The sequence below is a fragment of the Salvelinus sp. IW2-2015 genome, linkage group LG8 (genome assembly GCF_002910315.2).
Source record: "Salvelinus sp. IW2-2015 linkage group LG8, ASM291031v2, whole genome shotgun sequence".
In the NCBI taxonomy this organism is placed as follows: Eukaryota; Metazoa; Chordata; class Actinopteri; order Salmoniformes; family Salmonidae; genus Salvelinus; species Salvelinus sp. IW2-2015.
Window position 1 is genome coordinate 54,470,440 of NC_036848.1, and position 10,951 is coordinate 54,481,390.

At 44.9% G+C, this 10,951-nt stretch overlaps 1 protein-coding gene across 1 annotated transcript in view; it reads left to right on the forward strand.

The window, feature by feature from the left end:
* LOC111968174 (BAR/IMD domain-containing adapter protein 2-like) overlaps nt 1-10,951 on the forward strand; it is a 159,952-nt gene that overhangs the window by 118,842 nt on the left and 30,159 nt on the right. The window contains 4 exon segments of the mRNA XM_070445012.1: nt 6,484-6,790; nt 7,669-7,873; nt 8,236-8,307; nt 8,780-8,966. Coding sequence (XP_070301113.1) covers nt 6,484-6,790; nt 7,669-7,873; nt 8,236-8,307; nt 8,780-8,966 — 771 coding nt within the window.

Here is a 10,951-nt window from a genome sequence, read left to right on the forward strand (position 1 = left end):
CCTGCGTCGTGTGGTGTGTGGTGTGCTGCGTTCGTGTGTGTTGCTGCGTTGTCGTGTGTGTGTGGTGCTGCGTTCGTGTGTGTGGGTGTGGGCTGGTTCGTTGTGTCCGCGTCGTGTGTGTGTGTGGCCTTGTTGGCCGGGGTTCGTGGTGTGTGTGTGGTCCTGCGTTGGTGTGTGTGTGGGCTGCGTTCGTTGTATGTTGTGGTGTGTCGCCTGTTGTGTGTGTGTGCTCGTTGTTGTGTGTTTGCTGGGTTCGGTGTGTGTGTGTGCCTGCGTTGTGTGTGTTGTGACTAGCGTTCGTGTGTGTGTGTGCTGCGTTCGTGTGTGTGTGTGCCTTGCGTTCGTGTGTGTGTGTGTGTCGTGGTTGTAGTGTGGTTCGTTGTGTGGGTGCCTGCGGTTCGTGTGTGTGTGTGCGTCGTGTGTTGTGTGTGCCTGTCGTGTGTGTGTTTCCTGTGGGTAGCATGGTCGTGGTGGTCTGAGTTATTGTGTGCTGACACGGTACTGCTTGTGTAGTCATGAATTGCAGTTAAATAGTGGAGGATAGCCTTAAGGTCTGTAGTTACACGACAGGACAGCCAGATTCTGGGATTATGTTTTTCTTTCATAATTGTATTTTGACGAATCAAATTTTTAACATCAGGATCTTTGTTCAGAGCTGTTGATTTGGTCAAAAGATCAATTAGTTTAAAAAATAAGTGCTGTTAAAAGGGGAAGAGCTTAGCAATGATTCTTATTGTGTAGACTTTCTAGAGAAAAGCTTGATGGACTCTACAGATCCCACGACATTGGAAGTGGACAGGGTATAACTCGTACTACAGATACAGAAGAACATTGGAAGTAGGTGGGACCGGATCCAACAAAGATCCACAGAAACACATATGAAGTGGAGCAAGTCGACCACACAGATCCAAAGGAAAAGTTGAACGTGGACAGGATCAAAGGCAAGATCCCACAGGGAAACACTTGGAAGTGGGAAACAGGATCCTCACGATCCACAGAAACACATTGAAGTGGAAGGATCCTCACAAGATCCACAGAAACCATTGAAGTGGACAGATCCTCACACAGATCCCACAGAAACACTTTGAAGTGGCAGAAGATCAGGAATGGTAAGGACTACACAGATCACAGAAAATTGAAAGTGGACAGATCCTTCACAAAGGTGCCACAAAGAACACCATTGAAGTGGGACAGGATCCTCAAAGTCCACAGAACACATGAAGTGGACAGGATCTCCACAGATACACAGAACACTTGCAGGAGGATCCAGTCGACACTTGAGTAAAATCTAATCAGTCCACAGAAACACATTGAGTGGCAGGATCTCACGCTCCCACAGAAACTGAGGACAGGGATCTCACAAGATCAACTTGAAAGTGGACAGGATTTTCCCACAGATCCACAGCATTCTGCTGTCCTTTATCATTCTGTTTTGTGATGAATGTGCATTGAAAAGTGTTTTCAACCACAAACAACTTGGGTCCATTCACATTGAAGACTGGCGGTTGGATTTTTTGTGGCTGGTGTACCAGTGGTGCTGCCTTAGGTCATTTTGTTGTAGCCTACGGAATCTTGATGCATTCTGATGTTATGTATTAGTATACACGTCTATAATGAGTTGTTTATAGGCGGTGGTGGCGTGTTCATTGAGTACAGGTTTGATAGATAACTGTGCCTGCAGATAACCATCAATGGTCGGAGGCAATTTCAACTACCGCATGATTATTGGTCCAATTTTAACTGGTATGCATCGGCAAGTTTTCATTATAGGGGGTATATGAGATCGGTGATGAGGTTATTGACCTGGAGTTATGTTTGGAGGGGTGATGGTGAGGGTTCTTTCGGGTCTTGGTATCGACATTTATATAAGGGAGATGTGAGTGTCGTAGGCACGTGGTACTAAAATACATTCAGGTAGGCGTTTGGAGTATTGCGCGTGGAGCTGATTTACAATGACGGGGTCTGGCTTTTCTATTGATTGCAGAAATGGGAGCAGTCAGTGTCCACTACTTTCTGGTTTTATCTTATACGCATCATATTCGTTGGTGTTCCTTTAGCGTAGTGTTAGCTTCCAGATTCTGGAGCCAGATCGTTCCATTTCTCTCAACTCAGGCATAATTTGCCCTGTGTTCCATAGAAAGTTGGACTAGTATTATATTATGTATAGCGTAATTCCTTTGATGGAGTATTGGTCGGACTGTTATACAATGGTGAGTGATGGTGGTTTAAACTTGTTGTATACACCGGTTGTTTGGGATGGGTAATGGTCTCTATCTCGCTTCCTATTACCTGTTCCTTCTTCTTTTCTCTACTTGTTTTTGACTCCCACTGCTCGTTTCCTTCTGAGGGCATATAGGGTCGTAATGGGACAGAGAGAGTGGATTGCGGGTAGGGTGTTTAGGACCAGTGATGGGGAATGGTGGAGCACAGGGGCATAAGTGGGTAGGAGCAGGAAGCAGGGTGAGGGGAGGAGCGGGAGCGTCACTTTACCAAATATGGGTTGGAAGGATAGTCGGAAAGAATATGTGAGTGCTTTAGGCGTAAGAATGGGGCTCGCAGTGCTGCGCTAGACTTCAGGGCCCACATGGTTTGATGAGCACAACAGATCGAGTGGCCTCACCACGGTACACTAGGATCGAGGCTCGTTAAGGCGGTTTGCTTCCAAGGGTCATGTTCCTACGTCACCCATGCTATCTAGATGTACATAGTTAGATGGGACGGGTACGGTTGGAGGAGGTGTCTATACTTACAGACATCACATTAGTGTAGCAGTGGACTTGTCTTGAGCTTTAGGCGAGGCGGGCTCCATGGGTCTTAATAGCAATACCATGCGGTGGGTTAAGGTGAGGCCACTATATGTAGTTAGGGATGCTTGGGCCAGAGAGGTTGTGTGTGATATGATATTGACGTGTCTAAAAGTTGTGAGCCTCGGACAAGACATATCAAAGTTGACTTGTCTCACTAGGTTGCCAATTTGGATAGCTAAATCACTGGATTTATCACCTTGTTGTTGCGGACCAATCGGGTTGGGATGATGGGTTAACTTATCAAAGATTATATCTCTTAACATGGGTTTTTGAACACGCAGAGATGCTTGCAGGGCGAAATTTTAGGGAGCTGATTTATGTGAGATGATACCAACGATACTTTTGGCATTTCAGTAATGGTAATGTGTCTAATTCTTGAGGTTTTTAACAACCGGATAGTACTTCCAAAGGAAGGTTGATATGGGGATTGGTTGGGCACACGGGGTTACTGTTGGAAATATTTACAGGGGAATAGCAGTTACACTAGTTGGGTGCGTTTTAATGATATATTTGATCTCGCGAACTGTGGCAAGGAAAAGCACGGAACTGTTTTATGTTGTGTTCGTCAGAGGGTATGACTGATTAGGGTAGACGGGTGACGGGTTGGCATTGGGAGAACTTTGTATTTGTATCTCTGGAATTGTAGGCGATTTGTGTGAACCTGGGATCGGTCTTATGCTTGAAGAGTAGGCTTGTGGCGAGGTTGGCGGTGGTTGTTTACGGTTGAACTTGTGAGTCTCTCATTTCGGGGCTCTCTTTTTCTTCATTATCTAATCTATTACAGGAGGATTGTATGGTTGTGTTGCTGTTGTGTAAGGGGAAGTGCTGGCTTCCGTTCCTTTTCGTGTTTAAGGAGTGGGTGTGGGTACCAGTGGCTATCAGGTTTAATGAGAAGCTAGTGTGTTCTCTGAATGAGAAATAGGAGCGGGAGGATGGTGTTGCGTGACTGATTTGAGCGGATGGTGCTGTAGTGCTGGGTTTATGAGGAGAATAGACGACACGATAGGCTCTGAATAAGATAAATTTTGGGTGTACGGACAGAGTTTTCTCAGATTTACGGGATACTGGCAGTGTGTAAGATGTATCCTCGTCCCCTAGATGTGGGCATTGAGTCGGTTTTTGGGCTCGATGTTAACATGGGTAAATATACTTTAGGTTACGGACACTGACGAGCAGGTAACTGTATTCTAGTTATTTATGATTGTATAAGGATGTGTCTCAGGTTTGTGATCTCGTCGGTCTTCTCCTTCTCGTCTCTCTCGGGCTTAGAGACCTTGACTTCACAGGTGTTGTAGATGTGTATTGTGTGTATTGTCGGCATGGATTATAGGAAGTTGGGTAATAGATGGGTTAAGATAGGCTGCGGTATTAGAGTTTTGGTTTGGTTCATTGCGGCATACAGAGGATCCTTAGAGTTGGTTTCCATTACGGGTGGTTTGAGCTTCATGGAGTGGGTCTCTGCTGAGTAGGTAATGGGTGACAGGGTAACTGTATTGATGATGTTAGTTAGGAAGCATTCCATCAGGATTTATGCTTGAAACTGTTTTATATACAATGATTATAAGAGTGAATGTTATTGTTGAATATCTATACAGTTCTCATTTCAGTTTGTTCAGTACCAGCCGGAATTCTATCTTGGTCTGTTCCTGGTTTTTTATGTCAGTTTGTCAAGGAGTTGTGATGAGAGCTGTATTGTGGAAGGACGTACGTGCTTTCGCCTCGTCTGTGTCGCAGTTATTGTATGTGTGATGTGGCGTGATATCGCATGGGCATTATCCATGAAGGCACGCGACGGGCTGCAGGAGAAAGTGCCATTAACCTGATAGTGGCTAACGCTAGTTACGTTTCGGATAGACTCAGAGGTAGGTTGATCGAGCTGCACAATTCTTCCTTGTCGTCACCATGCTGGTGGTGGAGTGTGCATGATGAGCGTGTCTTGCACTATTAGAGGAAGGAAAGAACAACATGTTAGTTATTCTAATCCATCCCTTTGGGCTTTTTTTGGTCTTAGGGCACTATGAAGTTACGGCTTTGGGTAGGCTCAGGTTTGGGTAGAGGGCGGGTGAGCTCTTTTTGAATGTACATACGTGAAAATGTATGCGGCCGACTTTAAGTTGCTTTGGGATATAAAGCGTGTGCTAATGGGTATTATATTTATTAAGGGTTATTAGTGTGAATTTTACATTTAAATATGAGTCATAGCATCCTCATCTAGGTTAATGCTGTCTACATTGTTGAATCACTGTTGTGTGATTTCTGTTTGCTGATTGGGTCTGTTGAATTTGTTTGCTGATTTGGTCTGTTGAGTCTCTGTTTGCTGGAGGGTCTGTGGGATGTCTCTGTTTTTCATTAGGGTGGGCTGGTTCTTTCTCCTACGCACGTTGTCATCGACGAGACTGAGGCAACAGAAACTAGAGAGGAAGTACGTTTGACTCGTTTTTTGTCAACGTTGTGTGATGTATTTGTAAGGAAACAGGTCTTTATTGTTAATTCATAGAAGCGAATTATTCTCTCCTTCTGACTTTAATTTGTTTCATTTTCAAAGTGTGAGATCAGTTTATTTTCAGTTCCTGGGAATTGTTTTTTTTTTTTATTTTTTTTATGTGTAAATGGTTGGCTGTGGGTAGATCAATCTCGGGAGGGTCATGTACTAAGCGCATTTTGAATGTAAAGGTAGTTTCAGATTGAGCCGCATTTAACAGCGTTTTATTTGAACGCAGGTCGTGTTATATGCGGAAAAATTTTGCCTTTTTAAATTTCAGTGTGCTGCAGCACCGGATTTACCGCGAACGTTATTGAATTAGGCTATGTCACGGGCTCCGGTATTTGCACTGTCTGACTATTCAAGCTAATCAGTTTTCATTTCACTCTGTGTAATTATGGAGTGTTGTCACACGTCTCCACCATGGTAAGAGAGCAGCACGGGGAACTGTTGGAGAGAGGGAATCACAGAAACACATTGAAGTGGACAGGATCCTCACACAGATCCCACAGAAACACATTGAAGTGGACAGGATCCTCACACAGATCCCACAGAAACACGTTGAAAGTGGACAGGATTTTCCCACAGATCCCACAGCATCTCTGACTGTCCTTTATCATTCTGTTTTGTGATGATGTGCATTGAAAAGTGTCTTTCAACAACAAACAACTTGGGTCCATTCACATTGAAGACTGGCGGTTGGGATTTTTTGTGGCTGTGTCGTGGTGCTGCTTAGTTGTTCCGTTACAGTTGATTGATCTCTTATAGTAAGCTAAATGATGTTGCCACGGGCAACACAGCAGATATTGCAAATTTAACGAGATGCACAACTTTGCTGTCACACAGTATGTGCACGGGTTCTGCTTTATGCTTTTACAATGTGGTAGCCACGGGACCAAAACAGCAGAGKGGTTGAGCATCGCGCTTTAACGCTCTTAGTTATTGCAGAAATTGACCCACTTTGCTGTTTTATTTTCTACATCATATCGCTGAGTCTACCTTTAATCAACACAACCTGGCCCATTTCCAACAGCATAATCTCCCTCTCGTTAGTAGTGATGAGATTCACATTATGTAATGCTTTTCTGTGATGGAAGAATGGTGCCTAATGAGTATGTTAACGAACACATCAACACATGCTTCACTCCCTTCCTTCCTTCCTTCCTTCCTACTTTACTCCCTCCCTCCCTGCAGCGTATAATGGGACCAGGAGGAGTGGATGGAGGGATGCCCATGATGAATGGAACGACAGGGGCCCACGGAGGAGCAGGAGGGGGAGGAGGGGAGGACTACCAACACTGGATGGAAGGGAAGATGGCTCAGGCCCAAGCTCAGGCCCAAGCTCAGGCCCAAGCTCAGGCKCAGCAGGCTCAGGCCCAGCAGGCTCAGGCCTCCTCCCAGGCCCAGCACCTCTCCCAGCCCCACAGACAGGGCAGTGAGGTCTACTCCAACACCCTGCCTGTCCGTAAGAACGCCCCAGCCAAAAGCAACACCACCATGGGTAAGGAAGACCAGGATAGTGGCAGGGCGGGTCATCTTGAGGCCCTCAAAAGTTGGGCAACATAATCATATGTACAGAAGCTACACTGTAACACATTGACATACTTTTTTACAGCAAAACATCGGCAATAGTGCAGTACTGTGAAGACCAATGCATTATGGGGGCTCAATGGTATTCCGCTATATAGGCAGTCAAGTAAGAATATTACAGAATACATCACTAGTGGGCTTTATGAATGCCACCTCCGTCACAGAGACCTTAGAGAGTGAACGGCTTGATTGAGACCTTTCTGAAGATTGTGCCATTGACTCCATGCTGTGAATGCTGTGCAGTGGGGGTTGTTCTTGTTCCCTCTATCGGCTCTTTTCTTCATTTCTACTATTGAATAGCTCTTGTCTCTTCTCCTGTCACAGTGTGTACCTGGCACTTAGAGAACTGTGGTCTCAATGAAAGCAGAGCAGAGCACATGGGAATAGGAGGGAGGGAGAAGACGGWGGGTTTAAAAAGGAGAAACAAAGACTCAAATTAGGTGAAGGACAGAGGCTTTAAGAATAAAGGAAGCATTTAAAGTCACTTAGGAGAGTTGGGTTATACTAATACATTAGGTACTCCGAGCAGGTACTATATACAGTAGGCCCTGTGTGACCTGTTTTGGCTTAGTTATCTGCTTAAAGACCTTGGACTTCATTGCAGAAGTTCTGTGGTACAGCATGATTGAAGTGTAAAGGCAACCCCTAGATTTGGTCATAAGTCCTATAGATCTAGTCAAGCTCATGTCCAGTAGTAAGGTACAGTACAACTGTAGAGAAACATGTAGAAACGTCCAGCTACTAACTCCCTGTTTAAAAAAAAAGTAAAGTAAAATCAAATCTCTTCAGTTCCAGAGACCCGGACCCTGCCCCGGTCTAGCTCCATGGCTGCAGGGCTGGAGAAGAACGGACGTACCCGTGTCCAGGCMGTTTTCTCCCATGCAGCGGGGGACAACAGCACCTTGCTCAGCTTCTCTGAGGGAGATGTCATCACCCTGTTGGTCCCGGAGGCCCGCGACGGATGGCACTATGGAGAGAACGAAAAGAACAACATGTAAGTATCCTAACTCCATCCCATTGCTTTTGTCTATAGCACTATGAGTTACGCTCTGTAGCTCAGTTGGTAGAGCGTGACTCTTGAAATGTACCATACGTGAAAATGTATGCAGGCACGACTTTAAGTTGCTTTGGATAAAAGCGTGTGCTAAATGGTATATATTTATTATAGTTATTAGTGTGAATCTTTACATTTAAATATGACGTCATAAGCATCCTCACTCTAGGTTATGCTGTCAATGTTGAATCACTGTTGTTGATTCTCTGTTTGCTGATTGGTCTGTTGAATCTCTGTTTGCTGATTGGTCTGTTGAATCTCTGTTTGCTGATTGGTCTGTTGATTCTCTGTTTCCTCATTAGGCGTGGCTGGTTCCCTTTCTCCTACACACGTGTCATCCCCGAGACTGACGGCAACAAACTACGAGAGAACAAGTACGTTTGACGTTTTTTGTCACTTGTGTGATGTATTTGTAAGGAAACAGGTCTTTATCTGTTATTCAATAGACAGAGAATTACTTCTCTCTCTGAACCTAATTTGTTCATTTTCAAAGTGTGAGATCAGTTATTTTCAGTTCTGGAATTGTTTTKTTTTTTTTATTTTTTTTATGTGTAACTGGTTGGCTGTGGGCTAGATCCAATCCGGGAAGGTCCCAGTTATAGCGCATTTTGAAATGTAAAGGTAGTTTCAGATTGAGCCGACATTTACAGCGTTTATTATGAACGCAGTCTGTAAATGCGGAAAATTTGCCTTTTTAAATTTCAGTCGTGCTGCGGCACGGATCTTCCGCGATACGTATTGAATCTAGGCCTATGTCACGGCTCCGGTTTGCACTGTCTGACTATTCAGCTAATCACAGTTTTCATTTCACTCCCTGTGTAACTTACTGACTGTGTCTGTCACCAGTCTCCACCATGGTAAGAGCAGCAGCACGGGGAACCTGTTGGAGAGAGAGGACATGGCAGGTGTCCCTCCCCCAGACTACGGCATGTCATCTCGCCTGCTGGCACAGAGCATGCAGAACGCAGCCATGGCACACAGCAGCAGACGGCAACAACGGCCATATAGCGTGGCGGGGCCGGGCTTCTCACAGGTCAACAACAACTACTACAAACACACACACGTAGATACCAGGATTGTGCTCAACTCAGAATTGTAGAATTGACTCCCATTCAACTCAGAATTGTAGAATTGACTCCCATTCAACTCAGAATTGTAGAATTGACTCCCATTCAACAGTGACAGGAAGTAAAATGTAATTCAGTGGAATTCAAATAAATTCTCCTCAGTCATAGAACATTAAGAGTTTCATTGAATCTGACAGGTCACACTTCCTGATACCAGAATATATCACTTTTCTCCGGAAATTGTTCATATACTTACTCGTTTAACCTTAGTGCTTAGAATAGCTGATTATATTTCCACAACCATTTCATTTGTTTGGTTTCTTTTTAAAGGTCTCAGGGTCAACTTGAAGGATAAAGTAATGCATTCTGGGAAATGTAGCATTTCTCCTATGAATAACATTTCAGATATTATATAATAACTTAGAATATTTCCATACAGTTTTTTGTTTTCCTTGATCATTCATTTGAAGAGTTTGTCCTGAAAATATTGAATGTACATAAGACATGTTTATGTACAAGATGTATATTTGACTTCACCTATTATAAAATAGAACGGGCAGTAGAATTTCAATACATTTCAATTAATTAAATTGCGATTCTGTATCCTGTTTACTACTTCAATTCAAAAATGACATTTTAATTTGAGGCATTCTCAATTCACACACATTTTCACACATGTTCACACAGGAGGTTTATAATGCACAAACCATGAAACTTTGAAAGCATTTAAAGTGTGAGGTATTTTATTTTCATGACTTTACTAACTGCACCTAAAAGGATCACACACACACTGTACGTACACCAGTCCAGAGCACTTAGCTATGCCCTCATATATAGAGGAATCATCAACACAAGTGACTTAGGTGCCTTGTGCAGTATACCATCAGTGTGACAGGCCTGTGTGTTTAGGTCCCGGTGGCACTCAACACAGCTTTCCCACAACGTTCTGGCCCATTAACTACATAAACGGGGATCAGTTCCCCTCTGCCTCACACACACGGAGTGTTTGTCTGGTGTCTGTGTTTGTTCTTGTGTTGAGTGTTTGTTTGTGTGTGTGCGTCTGTGTTTTGTGACGGGCCAAGAGATGACAAGAGCCCAGATTAGAGAAGGCTGCTTGCTGCTTCTGGTACTGAGAGAAAGTGATTGTGACTGGAGACCCGCTGATAACAGGACTAGTCCAGCTGACTGGAGACTGCTGATAACAGGACTAGCAGCTGACTGGAGACACGCTGATAACAGGACTAGGCCAGCTGACTGGAGACACGCTGATAACAGGACTAGGCCAGCTGACTGGAGAACTGCTGATAACAGGACTAGCCCAGCTGACTGGAGACACGCTGATAACAGGACTAGGCCAGCTGACTGGAGACTGCTGATAACAGGACTAGCCAGCTGACTGGAGACTGCTGATAACAGGACTAGCCCAGCTGACCTGGAGACTGCTGATAACAGGACTAGCCCAGCTGACTGGAGACTGCTGATAACAGGACTGGCCCCAGCTGACTGGAGACTGCTGATAACAGGACTAGTCCAGCTGACTGGAGACTGCTGATAACAGGACTGGCCCAGCTGCTGGAGACTGCTGATAACAGGACTAGCCCAGCTGACTGGAGACTGCTGATAACAGGACTAGTCCAGCTGACTGGAGACTGCTGATAACAGGACTAGCCCAGCTGAATGGAGACTGCTGATAACAGGACTGGCCCAGCTGACTGGAGACTGCTCGATAACAGGACTGGCCCAGCTGACTGGAGACTGTTGATAACAGGACTGGTCCAGCTGACTGGAGACTGCTGATAACAGTAACTAGCCAGCTGACTGGAGACTGCTGATAACAGGACTAGTCCAGCTGACTGGAGGACTGCCTGATAACAGGACTAGCCAGCTGACTGGAGACTGCTGATAACAGGACTAGCCCAGCTGACTGGAGACTGCTGATAACAGGACTAGC